The following is a 20,585-nucleotide window of genomic DNA, read 5'->3' on the forward strand; positions in this document are numbered from 1 at the left end:
GGAGTAATGACAGAAACTGTAGCTTTATCTGCGAGACATTGGAAGGCACAATTTTTAACAGTATTCAATACCTTTTGCATATCATGAAACATGATTTTTCCATTTTCGCGCGTGAATTCCTTCTGTGAGAACGTAAGAAAGAATAAGATAAACACATTTTCGTCGTATGGATCGCGCGCATTAGATTTCTGATCGGAAAACAAATTTAGCTTCTCTTCGAAAACAATTTTAATCAACTTCAGAATGAGAGGGCAATAGATCAGTCTGTGATTTAAAAATATCCACTGCATCGCGTTTTTATCAGATAATCCCACATAACCGTGATAATTGCTGTTACGTTCAGAACCGCATTGTATCGACCATACATGATTCAATGGCAGATCCTTCCCAACCAGTGTTCTCAGGACTTCAATCGAGTTGTGCGGTTTCGCAATTCTCAGAACAACCTTCTTCCGTTCATCGTCTCTAATCGAAAATGATACCTGATTGTATCAATATAAAAAATATATCATGAGATAAATTATCGTAATTAATAACCACTACTATAAATTAAATCATACTTCTAATTTTGTAACAGCTATAGCCGCGATAAGAAAACAAATGATAGATGTGTCCCACTTTTTGTGAGGCATTTCGTGAAAACCGTAAATGGACACCGTTGTGCCACACGAAGGTCTCTGCTCTACTTGCTTCAAATTGAATGAAGATTCCATCTCGAATGCCTTTAACGAAAATAAATAAAAAAGAATCACTCTTGAAAATCGCAAATAATATAGCCATCTTTTAAAATCTTAATTAAATTAAATTTATATTTAATTTAAATAATAAGTTTATAATTAAAAATACTAATAATAAATTGATTGATGTGAAATTAATTTATCTTGATTTTACAATTTTATTTAAAAATATATACTTAATGACAAGAGCAACAGGAGTGTGCTCTATATTTTTATATTAATTATTTTCATTCATATTGCCAAATAATTTAATAACACGTTAACAACTACAAGTAATACCTTCATGAACGTCTCTTCAGAATGTTGATGCCTTGAAGTAATCGTAAGACGATCAGCCAAACGACGAATATCTGCCAGATTATTTGATTCAAGCAGTTCGCATATCTGTTGCTGATCGCCTATGGCTTCTGCGTTATATTTCGCGATATGTTTGAGCATGTCTTTCGATATTCCGACGCCATTATCGATAACTTGAATTTCGCGTTTTGTCGCGTGAATTCTTATTGCGATTGCCGCGGCGTGTGCGTTCAAAGAATTCGCTACCTATAATGTTTTATCCAGTTTTACGCCATTATTCGTTCCTTAATTTACTTAATAAAAATATGATAATTACATACATATATTAGATATTGTGCTGAGATAAAATTTCTACTTTTCTTTTATAACAACACAGTGAATTAAAATGTAAAATTTGATAATTAAAAACGCAGTTAATGCCGTAATAAATAAATCAGAAAATATCATTTGAAAATTAAATTAAAAATATGTAATATCTAATTAAATAATTTAAATTATTAAACTGCGCAGATAATAGATTCTAAAATGAATGTATTTAGAATCTAATATTTTTTAAACGCAATAGCCATATTTGAAAACGCGTAGAATTTACGAATAACGTCAGAAAAACAGAAACGTATATTCTTATGTAAATTATTTTTTTAGTATTAATGATATAACTTTTTATGTTACTTGCGTTAGTATATACATAATAAACGATTCGCGGATAATAGGAATATAATTGTGTGAAATAGCATACCAATTTTATGACGCATCGTTCGAAAGACGCGATATTTGACATCATTAACGTTTGCACAGTCGATTGTTCTGAGTTATTCTGCATTATTCTTGCAGCTCCGTAACGAGAAACTAAGTCAGAAAGTGAATAACGAAAGCACGCAGTTTTTTGTTTCAAGAGAAATTTTCATCATGGCGTTGAGAATCACAACACTTCTTATCTACACTTTTTACATTTCTCCCATTACCTTAAAAAACAAAGATATAGATAGATAGATAGATAAATATCGTTATTTATATTATTTATTAAACATATTTATTAAACATAGAAACTAGTTCTCTCAAGCGCCAAGAAATTATACAAAATTAAATAATATAATAATAGTGGAAATAGATAAAATGAAATATAAAAAAAAATATAAAAAAAAATAATAAAGACAAAAACAAAATAAAATATAAAAAAAAGGCGAGAATAGACGAGCAGACAACAAGCACAAAATTATATGACGCAAAAAAAGTTATGAACTTGTACTTAGCAGATAACTATACAGTTTGTCTTTAAAATCACGCAGAGATGTGGCACAACGAATTTGGAATACGCAGTATGTCATTCCAAAACTTTGTCGCGCAACAGCAGAAAGATTGCTTAAAAAACGCTGTGCGCAGCAAACAAAAGCAAATGATCCTCTGAAATTCTAGTATACATATAAAGAGAATAATAATGCAAATATATGAAAATATGTAGTAAATGAATATACTGATATGAAGTCTGACCAGTGTCCGGAAAGAATCCATTCTATGGATATATCTTTGTATGCATATTACCTGGGTATTGTAGAAAACGGGTATTCACCATTTAGAGGAATCTTCATGAGCTTGGCTCCCGTCAAGCGGCACGGCAGATTTTCTCACAGTTTATGTCATCATGGTACTGATCGAGATTCAATTTAATCTGAAATCTACGAGAAGGAAGAAAAAAATGATATCGTGGTTGTGTAAGCATTGCCCTTAAAAAATGTTGAAAATTTCGAGAAAATACTGAAAATTGGGTGAAAAACATTGAAAACACAAGATCGGATACTTTCCGGATAGACCTAATAATATATATAAATGAATATATTATATGTATAAATGGAAATTCTCTACATAAAAAGATTAGATATATAAATATGTAAAATGTGTACGTAATAAACTATAATCTTTAAAATGCCAACGGAACAAACAGGTCCGATGTTGTGATTTGCAATGCGGATGGATCTCATAATCGGATTTCCGCATCATGGTGCAAAAGTGACGCGAAAGTAATCTCATTGTTTCCAATTTAGTAAAAAAGTTAAGTGGAGGGAAAAAATAAGCGGTGATCAATCGCGAATGTATTTATAAAAATCTCTTTATTCTTTTTTTTCTTATTGCATCTACTAAAAAGTTCCTGTATTCATCTCTTTCAAAATGCTATGTATATAATCCTGGAAAAAGAAGTATGGCTCTTTCTTTCTTCTTTAATAACAAGTGCCAAGAACGTGACAACTTAGTATTAACATTCGATTAGCTTTACACGGTTCCTTCACCCCGCGTTCGGGATGCGCTAAGAGTATTTATTAATATAATTTATTTAACATTCGGGCGAACGACACAACTAGGAGAAACTTTAATCGTAACGATTACCGCGAAGAATCCTGATAGCTTTAATGGGAGACCTCGATAAAGTCGCTAGCAATTTTATATCTTTCTATAACAATCCGCATAATAAACTTGCGAACGGTCTTTGAAATTAGTATACTGTTAATTATGATCTAAAGAGACATCATGGTATTTCTTATCATTTTGTAGTTTAAATTATTTTGGTACTTGGAAACTTAACAAACACAGCGGATATAAAAATAGTTTAAGTTATACATACAATGCGTACATATATATATATATATATATATACATTATATATATATATATATATATTATATATATATATATATAATATATATACACACATACATATATATACATACATAATGCCGATTATAATTATATATTATATATAATTATATTAGTATAATTATATATTATATAATATATTACATGTATATATGTATATATATTAGATTTAAGACACGTGGAAAATATGAAGTAAATAACTTGTATTTCAATTCGTTAATTTATGCTATTAATCATCTGCATCATTTATAATTCATATAATATTTCCAATGATAAAAACATTAATCATGTACGCAAATTATGTAAAATAGTTATATATATATATGTATATATATAACTATAGCGATATACATGTATATAGATATTGTCTATCTCGCTGTCCGTATCATATCGCGGACGCACGCGAGACACTACCGTGTCTTGATACATACATATGTAGCTATATCGTTATAAATATATATCGCTATAAATTTGATACAATTGCATTACCCAGTGTTTCACGAGTAAAAAAAATAATTTAAGTCTGACCCAATAAATTTATCAAATATTTAAATATGTCTTAGGAAAAAATATGTATATAATTTTTGTAAAAACATGATAATTGTGATGTTTTATAAGATTTCATAAACATTTTGTTATAATAAAAAAAATTTTACTAAAAATAGAAGTACATTCTTTTAATAATACATGTGAATAATTTTAAAAGAAAACATAAATTAATTTATTTTCTGTATTTCAATTAATTATTATGAAACACTGGTTGCACATACCCCTTTCCTTTTCTTCATTAAATAAATGATTTATTTACGTTGTGTTTAAAAATATAAATGTACAATTTCTCAAAGAAAGTATCTTAGCGAACAAAAGCAAGTCCGTAAATATTTTTATAAAAAAATTATATAAAAAATTAACAGCATACTCTTTTCATTAGCAACGTTTTTCCCAATTTACACTTTTTCTTCGGATTACATCAGTAACAGAGAGTTCTTATTACAATTGGACATATTAAATATATTTAATATATCGCGAGCACATACTAGACATATTTAATAATTAAGAAATAATATAAAATATATGTTTCTTCTTTTAGAGAAGCGAGCTTGGAAGAATATATAGTTTAAATTTAATTTCTAAATTAAAATCTATACATATTCAAAAAAGCATAAGTGTCGAATTGAGAAGCTCGCTATATAGCATATTGTAATGAGTTTATTGTAAAATTATTGTAATAACAATCACATATCGAGTCATCTATCAACGAGATATAACACACATATTAAAATGATGAGACATAAATAATTTAGCGGCATCACCAAGTATCTTGACGCTAGTATAGCGTTGAAAAATCATGTAACATTAAAAATATATTTATATATATATATATGTATAAATTGACGAGTTATTCCTATAAATATCCTCTAAAATCTGCTGTGATAAATCAATCACTCTTAAAAACAAATTCGCGATTTATTCAACTTTAGGCACCAATGGTATGCAGACCCTGTCTTTGGTACATACGACCGATTCGATTTTTGTTCATATCTGAATAAAGAAGACGGACTATCACAGTCTTCTGCATCTGAATATACTTATTTCATAGCGATTTCATCGTACGGATACTTCGTCCTTACATTTTCCTTCGTTCTTGCATGTTCAATGCGAGAATTTGTATTATTACATTTCGTTTATCTGTGTGATACAGTCCTAAAACACATGTTCATTAACAAAAAACTCAGTCTTCTTCCTTCTTCTCCGGCTTCAAGTCTACCATTGCGTGTATCTCATCAGGACTGTATCTGTAAGAATAGAAAAAAAAATATAATAATTAATATTATATCTTCAATTTTAAATGAAAATTAATATATTGAATGTTATTTTAAAATTGTAAAAATATAAAAAGTAAATTAAAATACGTCATTTAGCAAGAATGATGTGCTTAAATTTGTCAATGTATAAAGTTTATTTAAAATTTTTGCTTAAAAGTTTATTTAAAAGTTTATTTAAAACAATTGCAATATATATGTGTTTATAATTACCCTAGTAGACTTTGTAAGTCGCATACAAAGCGATATACGTATCGCTTGCCAGCAGTTTTATGTATAATATTCTTATCGTAATAATAGCGTAAGCCTCGGCTCAACTTCTCGTAGTTCATCTTGGGTTTGTTCTTGCGAATACCCCAGCGGCGTGCAACCTCGTCCGGATCGGTCAGTTTGAATTCCCAGCCGTCGCCGGTCCACGAAATGAAACCTTGACACGCTTTGTCAGTTAAAAGCTCTAGCAAAAATTGCCATAGTTGAATCGGACCTGATCCAGTGAAGCATGGTGGGCCGCCACCTAAAAATATGTCATTTGATATATTTTATTAAGATCCTCTTAATATCAAAATACATATTTAAACAGTAAAACAACTTTCTAATAAAATATGATAAAATGTTTAATGGTTAAAAATTTATCCATAAAAAAGAATGTAAAGAATTGCTTTGAATAATTCACTACTAGAGCATACGTTAAATAATCAAGCAAAAGATATCGATTTGATTCTCAGAATGATTACCTCATATAAACATATGTAACATATATGAGAAATTTTGAACGGGAAAATATTTCACTGTGATAAAAACATTAAAAACAAAATATCTCCGAATCATAAATTTAATGCCAAAGTAATTGACGGTAAATAAATGTTCTCTCTCTCTCTTTTAGAAGACAGAAAATCTCCAAATGATACTAAAAATAAATCGGGGAGTTGGTCATGGAGGTAATTTTTGTACAAGAGCTATAAGAATTCAGTGGCAATCCAAACGAAATTTTGGGTAATCCAAAGTAATTCGTAAATCTAAATCTTTAACATTCTCAGATAATTTTAGGTAATCTAATAGGAAATTCTAAGTAATCTAAGAATAATATATCAAATAATTTATAGATAATTCTAAATATTCTTAAAGTAATCTCAGATATTTGATATATTACCCTTAGATTACTTAGGATTTCTTTATTAGATTAGATTATTCAAATTATCTCAAATTATTAGTCTCAAATTATCTGTTCAGTCTCAGTTTAGTTTCACCACGTTGTGATATCGTTTAACAAAGAATCTGTGTTACTATTGATATTTTTTTTAAATATTTTTTATTTTATAAAATAATCTACTAATATTTATATTAAATTAAATATTGTTTTGTTAGTATTAAAAAATCTTAAAGTATGAGTAGTCGAACTTGTTACTAGCTATACATATAATACATATTCTGTTTGCGAAATTTTTATATTTTTGTGTCTGTATACAATAAATATTTGTTTTATAAAATTGCGTTTTTTTTTCTTAAGCAGTAAAAATCTAAAATCAATGTTCTTGAGGATATTTATCATAGTGGTCTAAAGATATTCTATAATACAATGATTTGAAGAAATAATACTTTATGTACTCGTATAAGATAATCTTAGATGAAAAGTAAATTTGGAAAAATCTCGGGTAATCTCAAAAAATATGTGACATAATTTTAAATCCTCTAAGATAATCTTGGATAATATGAGGTAGTATTAGATAATCTGAGAAATAATTTGAGGTAGTATTAGATGATCTTAAGTAATCCGAAGTAATTTAAAGATAATCCGTATCAAAGATAATTTTTGTACTATAACCGCTCGTGACCAACCTTTCAAAATAAATAAAAAAATGTAGAAGAAAAATCTATTAGCAAACTATGTTATCAAATTGAATTTACCTGGATAACCGGTGAGCATTGAACTCTGCAGTAACGGCTTTTGGTCTGCATTATTGGCGATAGATGTGGGATGATGAGGATTGGAGGAATCTCGTGGACCAAGTCCCGCAAGAAATGCGGGATGATGAGGCAGATGATCCCCAAGCCCGACACTCCATTGGTCACCGCCGACGCCGCCGCCTCCAGCACCGCTTCCGCTTCCGGGAACCGTTTGGAACGGCGTTGCATCGTACTGCCCGTATCCGCCGCTCTCGCTGTAACCCTCGTGGTAGCGTCCTGTCAAGTAAGAAAAAAATGTCATTTCATTAATGTGCTTCCAGTTAAAAGTATAAACGTGCTGTGAAAAAATAAGAAACTAACTTGGTTAGATATACACATACTATTCAAATATTAGATATATTGATTATACATACAACACACACAACAAATTTCTAAAGATTATAGTCTGTATATAAGGCTATATTATAGTCTTTAGAAATTTCTTTTTTCATTGTGATCTCAGTTCTACAAACCTCGAGGATAGTTCTTGAACGGTGATGGCTGATATTTGGGCTCAATGTGAATTCCGCTAGCGCCGTAAAAGTCTGGCGAGTTGTCCAAATTGTACGGATGCGGTGCCTGGTGATCTTGTGACAAACTGTGATACTCGGACGCCTCGTCGTATCCTGAATAATGCGCCGGCGTCATGTAACTCTCCGTCGTGGCAGTCGCGCTGACTCTCAAATCGCTCTCGTTACTACCTGCACCCGCGAGCTCGCCACCGCTGCTCAGGCCACCGCCACCGCCTTGAAGATGCTCAGCTATGTGGTGATTGCTGTAGTTCGCTAGAATTTTTTTATTTTTACGAATTATACTTCTTGGGTAATTCTTTTTTAACTGATGAAATTTAATAAAAATAATAAGAATAACTCATAGCAAAAAACGTCATAGTTATATCACAACAATCATGGTTACGTTATGATGACGTGCAAATGTCCGCTTTATCACAAATATGATGTCACAGCAATGTTATGGTGATATGTGAATGTCTTTGTAACATATGTTATTTTGTTACAATCTCACAATGACATCATATTTTCTTTTTAATTATTGTGACTCTATTGTGAATGTGATCCTTTGCTATAGGAGTAATGTTTGAAATTGCACGATATTTTAATAGGAATTAAATTACAATTTTATGTGTAAGTGTTGCGTGGGCAACTATTTTGCTACTACGATCCATCTGTTGGAATGGAATTATTCCACAGCCGATCGTCCGTTACTGCATCAATAGTTGACCAGGAATGGAAACGGGAACTTCACGTTGTAGCAATAAAAAATTTTGTTCTTCACTATGAAGAATAATTTATTTGCGAATTCCAAAGAGAGACCGTCCGTCAGTTATAATAACGATGTTATCGCGAGGCTGGTAGTCAAATATAATATATCATACCCATGCGTTAACTATATCACGAGAGAGAGAGAGAGAGAGGAAAATTATGTTGGTTGCCAAAATCTCGAGTGAAAATGTAATGTGTTACTCGTGAAACTCTGACTAGCGTCTGTTACAATAATTTGAACTTTGGTGTTTCGTCTCGGCCAATAGAGCTAATAGATATAGTGGTCATTCGGATTCCGGAGTTGCACGAAAGTGTTTTTACGAATTCATCCCTACTCGTATCAAGATGTATCCAAAATCCTCAAACCACCGTGACAAAGTACGTAACAGTAAGAATGAGCAAAGATATAAATTATATATTATTTTAAAAGTAATTTTAATATAGTCGTTGTGTTCAGAAAAATTAACAATATAATTTAGTCAGAGAGCATAAAATACATATAAAAAATGTCAATAAGCAAATTTTATAAAAAAATAGTCTCGCGCTATTATACTGTATATGTCATCTGTTAAAAAGAAAGATACTTCTGGGGTTTAATATTATGTCTATGTTTCATGATTTATTTAGGATAAATGTGTATTGTGAATGAAAGATTGTAAAAACGTTTCCAATAAATTCTACAGAAACTTAAAAAACGAAATATGCACACGTAATACTAGACATAAGTGAGAAACTTACATTCCGTTTTGAGCTGATTTAAATTCCTTAGATGAATGTACGCGTTGTTGGCATTGTTGTTATTGTTATTGTTGTTATTACTGTTAGGGGTACTAGAGTGAGAGGTCGGTGGTTGAGTGCTATGGCTGTGAGGTGGAGGCGACGTTTCGTCTCTTTGACTTTCGTCTTGGCACACGGGACTGCGCAGGTGATTGTAGCCGCCTGCAAATTGAAAGAAATAATTCAACATTACAACGTTTTAATAAATATGACAAAAAAATTAGTCAATCTAATTATCAAACATATCAAATTCGGTTCATTTATTTTCAATATATATCTATGTATCTGTCTGTAAAATGCACAAAAAGATAGAGAATTAATTAATTTGTCTATTACTGCACTGAGAGAAAGGATTTTGTTAATTTAACAAGCCATCAGTACTTTTGAAAATGACTTGTAAATATGTGACAATAAATTGATTTGTTGTGATTGTTGCTAGTCTGCTATACCAACAAATTATTAATACTCTTGGGAAGATCAATTTTTAACGAAGTTCAAAAGTAATTAAGAATTTATTTAAAAAATTTTGAGATAATTTAAAGTATGTAAAAGAATAAGCCAAAATAGCCTAAAATTTTTAAAAGATGACTTTAATATAATTACGATCACAGCGGGTTAATTTCTTTCAATTATTCTAAGTTTTAAAGTTACTTTAAGAAAAGTTTAAAGTCAAAGTGTTCAAATTTATCTTTACTTCTTATAGGTTTTCTCTACAGTAAATTTTCCCAAGAATAGAAGCAAACTGCGTTCGGAAACGCTTTGAAACCTACCTTTTGAATAGACTTTAGGTCTACATAAAAATTGTAGACGATCATGAAAGTCTTAAGTCAAAGGAAACTGATCAATCATAGTCAAATATAGAGAAAATATTCGTTTAGTGAATTTCTTATCTTCTGATTTGAGATTCAAACGACTAACAATATTGTTGATTATTTGTTACAATGACAAATGATAAATAATTAATATATATTTGCAATAACTAATTAATCGTTATCTTAATAAATAACACATTTGTTTATCTTCGATTTATTCCTACAACAAAATCATTTCTCTCAGTGTACTTATTACAATCCTGATATTAAAAAAATAATTCGTGGATATTGCAACGCTTACGATTACAATTATATTCCTATCAGTTCTAAATCAGATTGAAAATTAAAAAAGCGCTATTCAAAAATATAATGTTTGTTATATTATTTTTTTTTTTTATATAATCTGTATTGATCTTGAAGTGAATGATACTCTAAATCTTATCAGTATTCTGAATAATATCCTATTTTCTCAGCATTCCTTCAAAGTCTTTCTAATACCTTGTCTTACTATATACCTCTTTACTTTTTTCTCACTTTTTTTATTTTCATCAAAATCATCACAGAAATATCGCGACGTCCGCGAATAAGGGAGAAGGGACGATGCTGCGTCAGCGCGCATCTCGCTTCGTAGCAGTCCAACACTCCGCAGGGAGGAACCACCGCTGACACGTGGGCGGTGCGTATCTCGATGATTGGTCCGAACGAACTCCGCCTATCCTCGACTTCCGTTCTACGATCGCGCGAGAGAGAGTTCGAATATTACGCGAGGCTGAAGTTGAAGTTCCGCGCTCGTGCGGCGTTCGAATCGCCGTCGCATTATGATACTACGATCGCCGAATTAACGAATTGTTACGATGCGCGTTAGCCTCAGAATGAGAACTTCCACGGCGTGACACTTGAGACTTGGACTTCAAGACTTAAGTAATTTATATGTAATTTAAGTAATTTAAGTAATTTACACGTATTATTTATTACTTCATACACATTTATCATTTTTATTTCTTAATAAAACTTTATAAACGCATTTTATAAGTTATTGTGTCATTTATATGCATTCATATGCGTCTTATTTATATGCATTATTTGTAAATTTTTCATGACCCATACATATTCCCTCTCCCCCTATAAGTAGCCATATTTCTCACCCCTATGGAATATACTGCAAAAATGCAAGAGTTTAAAAAAGTTCATTTTTTAATACGAAATATAAATATTTCAGATTTCTAATATTTTTTTCATAATAGTAGACAGTACAAAGTTTTTACCGATATAGTTCGTTTACTTTAAACGTAAAGTAAATAATACGTATTTAGTAAATAATATTTAATAAATTAACTTTTTGATAGGTGCGGCATATATTCGAGAGTTACCCTATATAAAAAAGGCAGATATTTATCCATTGTTATATTATACGTCGCGATGGTAATTATAAATAATGAATTATATAAATTATAAAACTTTGTAATATAAAGGTGATTGGTACATGCGCGCGAAAATTGAATGCATTATATTATACATTATATATTAAAAATAGTCTGGTAATAGCTACCAATGTTGACTAAAACAATTTCAATCAAATGTTAATAAAAGCAAAAATAATTTGTCTAACTATATATATTTAGTAAGTGTTACTAAACGTAATAATATAATCAAGCGTTTGATAATACTTACTATATATTTAGAAAAATAAAATAATTTTTTGTTATATTAACCGAACATTTGATTGGAATTATTTCATTTAACATTGGTAACTATTATCAGACCTTTTTCAGTACAAAATTTATCTTAAAACTTATCTACGTACACAAAGAGAAATTTCTATATATAGCTTCTTAATTCATGTAATTTCGAAGAAATCGCTTTCAAACATAATTATTTTGACAATGAGATTATTTTATTTTGTAAGTTCTAGAATGTGTTTCGAATATTTAAAAAATTTCAAACCCTGAAAAAAGATAAGAGAAACCAGGAGTTTATTTAATAACATAAGAAGGCAATCGGAAGTTGGTCGAGTAACCTGTCTTATCGCGTATTCGCTACTCGAGCTTCTTATGTTTCACGCTAATTATTTTAATGCCAGTCTAAATGCAGTCAATTGGAAAATTAAATATAACAATGACAAGAACAAAAATAAAGCCACAAAATAATGACGGATAATGAGTAAATTTAACCGCCACTTTGACAAACAATCCAGTTCTTAAGATAAACGTTCGCTATTATATTCAAGAACACAAAATAAATTGAAACAAGCGAAAACGCGGGTAACTTAAAAGATATAAGTTTTTAACTGAAAATCTATCAGTTGCTTTGTAATCTATTAGTTGCTTTGTTATTAAATACAAATTAAATTAAATAAAACGCGAGGTTGCTCGAATTCTTTGGTACAGAACGTTGTAACAAATGGAATCATTAATTTCAATTTATCTAGGATTTATGCAGCGTCAATAAGCAGCAGGTGACGCTCAACATGTTTTATCTGTTAAGGCGAAGCCAGGTGGTTTGCCAGGATTATTAGGTCTGTTGGGCCTTGCTATGCTTGTTACATATCTCTCTTTCTACCTTCACATTTACATGGTATAAACAGTTTAGTCGATGCGATTAACACACCCGCTAGAATTAATCTTTTGTTCGTAATACGTAAAACGCGAACATGAAATGCGGGTAAGAGACTGCGACGAATTATCATAATTCACCAACCTTTATGTCAAAACGACAGCGTTCTATCGCGCATGTGACGCGTCGCCACCCCACATTCCCACACTTACGTTTTAATAACGAAGAAAAAAACAGGTGAGACCCGCCACACAAGTGTCGCACCGGCCACGTATCGTTAATTTTGCTTAGCTGTGTTTAATTGAACGTAATTACGAACGGGGAGAGGGAAAAAACCCGCAGAACCAGCTTTAAGATTAGTTTCCAACGAACATTATACTTAAAAAAATATGTTATAGATAAAATCGAATTTAAATAACAGTGTTAATAATGAAAGAATGAAAGAACAGATGGCTATTAGAATATTACATGTGCTTTCAGGAAGTATCATAAGATTTTATTCAGTTACTGATGTTATAAAAAATTATGAAAATAATGTATATAAATTACGAAAAATATGAATCTATATTATTCTATGTTAAAATTCATTAAAATTAAAAGATTTATTGTATAATCGTATCATTTTTGCTTAATTTATCGAGGTCATATTATCTTCTTAACAAGTAATTGAAAAAAGGATAACGTGACTTTAGCGTTCACCATATCTGGATCCATTTATTGCAAAAACTCCGTATTATAGCAACGTTTTTCGTACTTTTTTGATCTAAATCTAAAAGATTGTAGGAGGAAAGATCTATAAAAGATTTCATATGATACAACCGAGGATTATATATCATTTGGGAATTTAATCTTGCGACTCGATATATCAAAAGTCTAGTTGCTTTTTGTTGCACAATCACGTTCAAATGTGATAGCTGACGTATATACGCAACTACCCAAAAGATACCGAGAATTCGCCTGACGACGATTATTGCATTGCCGAGCGTCTTGAGCGCGCTTTCCCGTAGAAATAATTACTCGCGAAGCCCCTCCTGCTTTCCCATAATTCCCGTGTCCATGTGGCGACCGTGGCGTCGTTAATAGGGCCGTAGGGACAGACCCTGCATATTCTAAGTACACCTGCGAGGCTCGCGTGTAGTAGCTGCACCTCGCACCCCGTGTTTCATGGACGATGAGCGTGGGAGTGCAGCCTGAAGCTGGCCCTCACGCTGCACACACAGGAGCATGGCTTTCTCTCTCTTTCTCTCTCTGTTTTTCTACTAAAACCAGTCACCGTTTAGAATTTCAGATATAGTACGCCTAAAAATGCATATTGGACCAATTGAATAAGGACCAAGTACGTTAAAAATTTTTTAACAAAAAGCTTTTAAATAAAAAAAAGTTTACTCTCTCCTTATCGAAAAATAACGATTGCAATTACAAGTTACTATTATTATTGTTTTGCAACTACAATTGTTGCGTACACAGTTATATTACAAATATTACAATTAACACAATTTCCCGACCAATTGGCCTAATGAAGTAGCTATTTTTAAAGGCATAATCATTTGTGACAGTTATTTTCATAAGCTAAGACTGATAAGAACGGTTATAAATTGTTAACATAATTACATGTACGTTTAACTTGTTATCCTTGTAACAAGAAATGACGTGTAATGACGAATTGATTTTCGAAGTTTAACATTTCAATAATTGTGTAATTTGAATTGCTCTTTAATGAATAAATTGATATTATTACGAAAAAATACATTTCGGTATCTTTGTAAATGTTTAAAACGTTTTCTATTCAAACAAATACAAAACAGCCAATTACTAAATTACAAAATTTCTAAATTAAACTAAAAATAATCAAATGATTATAAAGTCTTGAAAATATTTCCTTTTTCTAAAATATGTTTCTCATCTAAATAAATGTAAATGCTCCTTCTACCCAACTCAATGACACAAACTAAACGTTCGTTAATTAATAGATCAACGGACGAGGAAATTTCAGCAGCTACGACGTCTCGAGGAGTGTATCTCGAAGCAGGGGGAAGCCGTTGCGAGAAAGCGGGGACGTAAAGGGACGATGCACAGTCGGGCTATGGTATATCGGGCGGGCAAAAGTAACAGCAGCCGCATATCAGCTGTGAAACAGGTGCCGAGGACTGCCAGAACCATCGGCCGCATAGGCGGCAGTAACGGTGAGCAATGAAGGCGGCGGCGGCCAGTAACAGGAGCAGCGACAGCGACGGCGACGGCGGCAGCCTCGTGGCACGTGCCAAATCGAATGAAACGCCCGGTCGGCGTACACAGCTGCTGTCTGCTAAGGCAGGCTACTAGAGAAAGAAAGAGAGAGAGAGAGAGAGAGAGAGAGAGAGAGAGAGAGAGAGAGAGAGAGAGAGAGAGAGAGAGAGAGAAAGAGAAGAAAAAAGAGAGACCGTCGCAGCCCGGCGGCCTCTTGAAAATTAAAACCTGCTTCACGAATGTTCTTCACTCGCCAGAAGGTTATTATCTTCGACCGAAGAACTCGCGGCTGCGACCCACATCAGGATCCGGGACTCTTGTCTCGTTAGGCGAGATCCACCACTTGGAGTCACATATCCAAAATCTTGGACTCATTTGAAAAGTCTCTGATTTTGTTAGGATCTTTCACGATAAAAGATACTTGGAGTTGACGTTAAGTCAAAAAAATGATTTTGAGAAAGAAAGTTGAACATAATAAACATAACGTGAGTCTCTCTCTTCTATATTTATGAATGAAGACTTGTCATTCTTATTTTTATGCGCCTGATTCTGTGTCTATAATATCAATGAACTCAATGAGTTATAAAATATAACAGCACGTTTTAAAATATCACAAATGAATATTATTTCTTTAATTAAAAAAAGAAAATTAATGCTTTTTACGCACATTTAGAAAACATGCGTTGAGTCCGTGATAAGACTTAATCGTGTGAGAAGGAATTATTTACTATTCCGATTTGTGTGAATAAATTTGAATAATAACGAATTCAACGTGATGCAAAATTAAAAAAAAAACACGTATTCTGTTTAGCTAATAGCAACGTGTAATGGATTTTGTAATGCGGTCTCCTCACGTATACGAGGCTTCACGAGAAAACCCGATGGCTTTTCTTATAAAAATAACGACGCCGTTAGAACAATACGCCAGCGGGAAAATGTTAACGAACTCACAATCGCGTTAAAACGAAAGTAACGACCGTGTTGGCTTTATCTCCATCTACCTATCGCGTATGCACAACAATATATAAAGACCGCGGCGAAACGACGCCACTCTTTCTCCTGACGCGGCGTTCTCCAAGTCTACGAGTTTTATACCTGTCGTGGTCGTGAATCGTTCCTTTTACTCGAAACACACGTACACACGCATACGCGAGTATGCGTGTCGCACAGACACGCAGAATGCACAGGGAAGAAGACGCGTGATGAGCATGGCTCGTAAAAAAGTCGTCCACGACGACGGCACAACGAAATCGCGCATTGTTCGTTAGACCGGTGACCTGCGAACTCTCCCACACTCTACCTACCCCGCGAGTACGTCTGTGTGCGAGTACATTCTGTGTACGTGCACACGCGAAGGCATCTATATAATCGCGCGCGTTACGAGAAGAGAAGCGTCGCTCGCTCCAACCGCTTCTAGATCATTAATTATCGGTATTAAGAAAAATAACGAGATCGAAGAATCGGATAGAAGAAAAAAAAAGTTAGTGTTAACAAAGACCAAGTAAACTGGCAGGAATTGTTAATTCATATGGACGAAGAGGACGTTCCAGAGTTTAAATTCTTTCTGGAATCATTTTTCGTGTGCATACACTGAAAAAAAATATAGTCAATTTTAATAAATATTCAGTTGAATACTTGCCAACTAAATATTTATTAAATATAAAGATATATTTATTTGGTACAAGAAATGTTAATTTGATTCAACAACCATTTTTTTTTTACTAAACAAATATTTATTTACTGTAAGTAAATATTTAGTTGGCAGTATTGAACTAAATATTTATTAAAATTGACTACATATTTTTTTCTCAGTGTAGGAACACAAAGTATGTAATTTTTGTGTCTACTATTACCGCTGAGAAAGGTTAGACGATTAACCAAAATGTATGAATTATATTATCGTTTAACGATTATCATTGTTCTTCCGTCTCTTCAATAAATTTTCAATTTATAAATATTGAGAGATATTTTTGAATAATTAGCGCATTTTGAACAGCGCTTATTAATTCGAGCCCTTCTATTTCCTTTTATTATTGTACTTTTAAGTTAGGGAAATTATTAGGTGTTGGAATTAATTCGTAGCGTTTTTTAATGAAAGAATGTTATTTATTTCACATGAGCATTAAAAAATACATTAATGAAAGTACTTCCCATCACTTGTAAAACGCTACGAATTAATTCCAACACCTAATATGATATTCAAAATTTGTTTAAAGATACAATTTTCAAGACGTGACTGTTGATATACTCGTTATATTTAAATAACTAATGTACTGTAATATAGAATATAAATACTACTTAATTGCGTCTTTTCAAAGCAGAACTCTACTTTTTTCCCAGATGTCGTCATAAATGAGAGTTGTTCTCCTCGTCAATGATTAATGATCTAAGAATCATACTAGGACGATACGACGAACGTTCGGATATAGAATTAGAATGGCTAAAAAATCATAAAAAATTATAATTTCTAAACATGTGCGTGAATTTTGATAGGCTTTAGATATTCGATCGATCATGAATACTTAATTTCTTCCACGATTAAATAAATGTATGATATATCAAAACCTCTCAAAGAGATTTTAACAATTTCAGTAATTAATTAATTAATATATTCAAGCGATTAAAAATTCACTGCTTCTGAATAATAAAAGAAATAAATCTGAATAATAAAAGAATATAAATAAATCTGAATAATAAAAGAATATAAATAAACCTGCAGTAATTATTGAAGATTCGAATATAAATTGCGCAGTTTACGATCGCATTTCGTTGCCGCTTATCACGTGAATAAGAGAAATTGGCGTGACAGAACGACAGCGAGGTTGAGTTAATTAGCTTTATGAACCGTGGCACCGATATCTTCGTGTCGTTTAAAAGGTATAACATTGATGCGGTTTTTATCTCCAGGCCTGCTGCAATTCGACGCATCCGAAGCGTGTAACTTGAGCTCCCAAGCGTGTGCCGCCGAGACCTTGCGCGATACGCTTTATTGCTGGCTTAACGAGGGCCACACCTTAACGGGGAAGGACGAGGGATGTGCATCGCGAACAAAAGATCCTTACGTTCGAAGTAACGATATAGTTACGGACCATTATGCAGATAGCCGAATGTTATAATTGTGATATATCAGTCCGTCGTAGAATAAATCGCACAAATCGCAGGATCAACTCTGCCGAGATCGTTTTTGTCGAGAGACTCGCAAGAATATCAAAAGAAGAGGTTTGCTTTGCTAATTTGCCAAATTAAGCTGCAACGTGGATAATAAAGATATCAAAATCTCTTATTATTATTTTCCTTTTTAGAAATAAAGGACTTGATTTTTAGAACTTTTAATTGATGATTTATGGGAAGATTTCTTGTATTGTAAAAACAACGAGCAAAGTATATTCTTGTTATGTATGACAAGTATATTTTTGCTGTGTTGGTAATGAATTCCGAACTAACACTACAATCGGCCATGACCTAATGTTTAATCCAAGACGATGTCGGACGAACTTATAAATATCATTTTGCTGTGTAAAAAAATACGTCATTTTGTCCGCATAAAAAATATTTCCGAATCCAATTCTCTGTTACTCTTCGATGTACTATAAAATGAGATCAATATTATATAAGGACAATCATCATACTCATTGATAATAGAGGAATATTTTACTCTTAAATAGAAAATTCTTAAATCGAGAATGAAATGATCTTGGATATCTGTTTCTTGGATATCAAATATGTGGTATTAGTATCGTTGCACGTTATGGCATCGAATAAAAATTTATTTTAAATGTAAGATTATTGTTTTATTTTTGCTATGATTATTGTTTTATTTTGTATTATGACAAGAAATACTATCAAGAATATTTTTAATTTCATGATCAGAAATTTTTTCTGAGAGATCGATTTTAATCGCTGCGTAGTGATTTTATTTTCAATTTTAAATCTAACAAATTTTTTTTAATATGATAATAAGAAGTCATTTTAATTATTTGGTTTTTTTATTAATTTTAGTAATTTTTAATTACTACAGAATAATCTTTGCAAAATTTCGTGGAATTCACAATGAATCCTCGAATATAATTTTGAAAAAATTCTATTCTATTATTATTAGAGAGTTATTATTTTGTCCGACTAGAAATTCTCCGACTAAAACTGCTCGAACCAAAATTAATAGATATCAATAGTCTCATCATTTAGAAGGTTGAAAACTGTAAGAACTTTAGTATTGTCTGAGTCGCCGTATAATTTGCACAAATAATTCTGTCTCCTTATACGTATGCTCCGACATTTGACCTCATAGTGAGGGGCAATCGCTCGATAATATCGCCAGACTGAAACCACAAAGCCGCTTAAATAATAGATATCGATTAACATTTTGGCTGAATTTATTCGGCGTCCAAATATAAAGCGCGATAATTTCTATTCCAGACATACATTTTAACCGCTGGATTTTATTTGAATTTAAATCCGCGAAGTGGTTGCGAAAGATAATAATATTGTTGTTATATTACATGAAAATATGACATAAAATAATTACGCTTCAAAAATTAATCGCTTTAGGAAAAAAAATGTATTTACTCAAATTTATTTTCCTTCGTAATTAATATAATATATAACCCTATTAGTAAATAATCAGTCGATTTTTTTCATACACTTTAGACTTTAATTGAAATCTGCGATTAAATGCGTAAATGACGTATAGTTTTATTAAAAATAGATTCATATATAAATCTTGTCATCGTTTAATTTTTTTAAATCAATGTTATACTTTCTTCACAAAGTATCTTGTTGCGATGCTGTTTGTCGTCCAAAATCCGTGATTAAATACCTTCCGCTAAATACTCTTACGCCGACTTGAAAATGTTGGGAGTCAAAATCCGCAAGGTAGATACCTGGCGTGTGGGTGGTCGCGTCCAAGGAGACCGGCGGCACCACGCTGGTATTGCTGCGAGTAATCGCGTGCTGATGGGAATGTTGATGATGTGGATGATGGCCGGTGAGAGGCTCCGCCTCCTGGTACGCGGGATAATCGGCGTAGAACGGTTCGTGGCCTGTCATCAGCGTGTCCAGCATCTGGAGCACCATTTCCGAAGACGCGACGGCGTTAACGTTGCCGCTGCCGCTGCTGCTGCTTCTGCTGTTGCTGTTGCTGCCGCTGCCGCTGCCGGTCGTTAACGCGCTGATGTCGCCGCCGTTCGCATACGCGTCGACTATTATGCCCGGCGCCTGCCCCGAAGGCCGCGACGTCCCGACGCTCACGACGCCCGCCGTGACGTCGCCTTCGATTGTCCCGCGCGACGACGACGTTGGTCACTCCTCGACGACGACGAGCGCGCGAGCATCCGGATTATTCCGCCTGCAGTTTTATGACACGTCGTTGACTCCGTCCATCGGGACGTTGCGCATGATAGCACGACGTTGTTACACAGTCGTCGCAATCACGACGACGACGACAATAACGACGATGACGACGACGGCGGCGACGGCGGTCCTCTCGAT

At 32.7% G+C, this 20,585-nt stretch overlaps 2 protein-coding genes across 6 annotated transcripts in view; both read right to left on the bottom strand.

Moving 5' to 3' along the window:
* Nucleotides 1-3,022, bottom strand: part of LOC105151638 (uncharacterized) — a 5,343-nt gene extending 2,321 nt beyond the window's left edge. Inside the window, exons 1-4 of the mRNA XM_087403696.1 lie at nt 1,774-3,022; nt 1,017-1,280; nt 561-722; nt 1-482 (exon numbers count right to left, since the gene is read on the bottom strand). The exon at nt 1-482 is cut by the window's left edge and continues 665 nt beyond it. Coding sequence (XP_087259822.1) covers nt 1-482; nt 561-722; nt 1,017-1,280; nt 1,774-1,857 — 992 coding nt within the window. The 5' untranslated portion in view covers nt 1,858-3,022. The remainder of the gene's footprint in view (nt 483-560; nt 723-1,016; nt 1,281-1,773) is intronic.
* Nucleotides 3,023-3,123: 101 nt separating this feature from the next.
* Nucleotides 3,124-20,585, bottom strand: part of pnt (ETS transcription factor pointed) — a 130,277-nt gene continuing 112,815 nt past the window's right edge. For all 5 annotated transcript variants that reach the window (XM_011065395.2, XM_011065396.2, XM_011065394.2 and 2 more), the window contains 5 exons: nt 9,469-9,669; nt 7,924-8,235; nt 7,412-7,687; nt 5,720-6,020; nt 3,124-5,479 (listed from right to left, as the gene is read on the bottom strand). In XM_011065395.2, coding sequence (XP_011063697.1) covers nt 5,416-5,479; nt 5,720-6,020; nt 7,412-7,687; nt 7,924-8,235; nt 9,469-9,669 — 1,154 coding nt within the window. In that variant the 3' untranslated portion in view covers nt 3,124-5,415. The remainder of the gene's footprint in view (nt 5,480-5,719; nt 6,021-7,411; nt 7,688-7,923; nt 8,236-9,468; nt 9,670-20,585) is intronic.

The sequence above is a fragment of the Acromyrmex echinatior genome, chromosome 2 (assembly GCF_024713525.1).
Source record: "Acromyrmex echinatior isolate Ae372 chromosome 2, ASM2471352v2, whole genome shotgun sequence".
Taxonomy (NCBI): Eukaryota; Metazoa; Arthropoda; class Insecta; order Hymenoptera; family Formicidae; genus Acromyrmex; species Acromyrmex echinatior.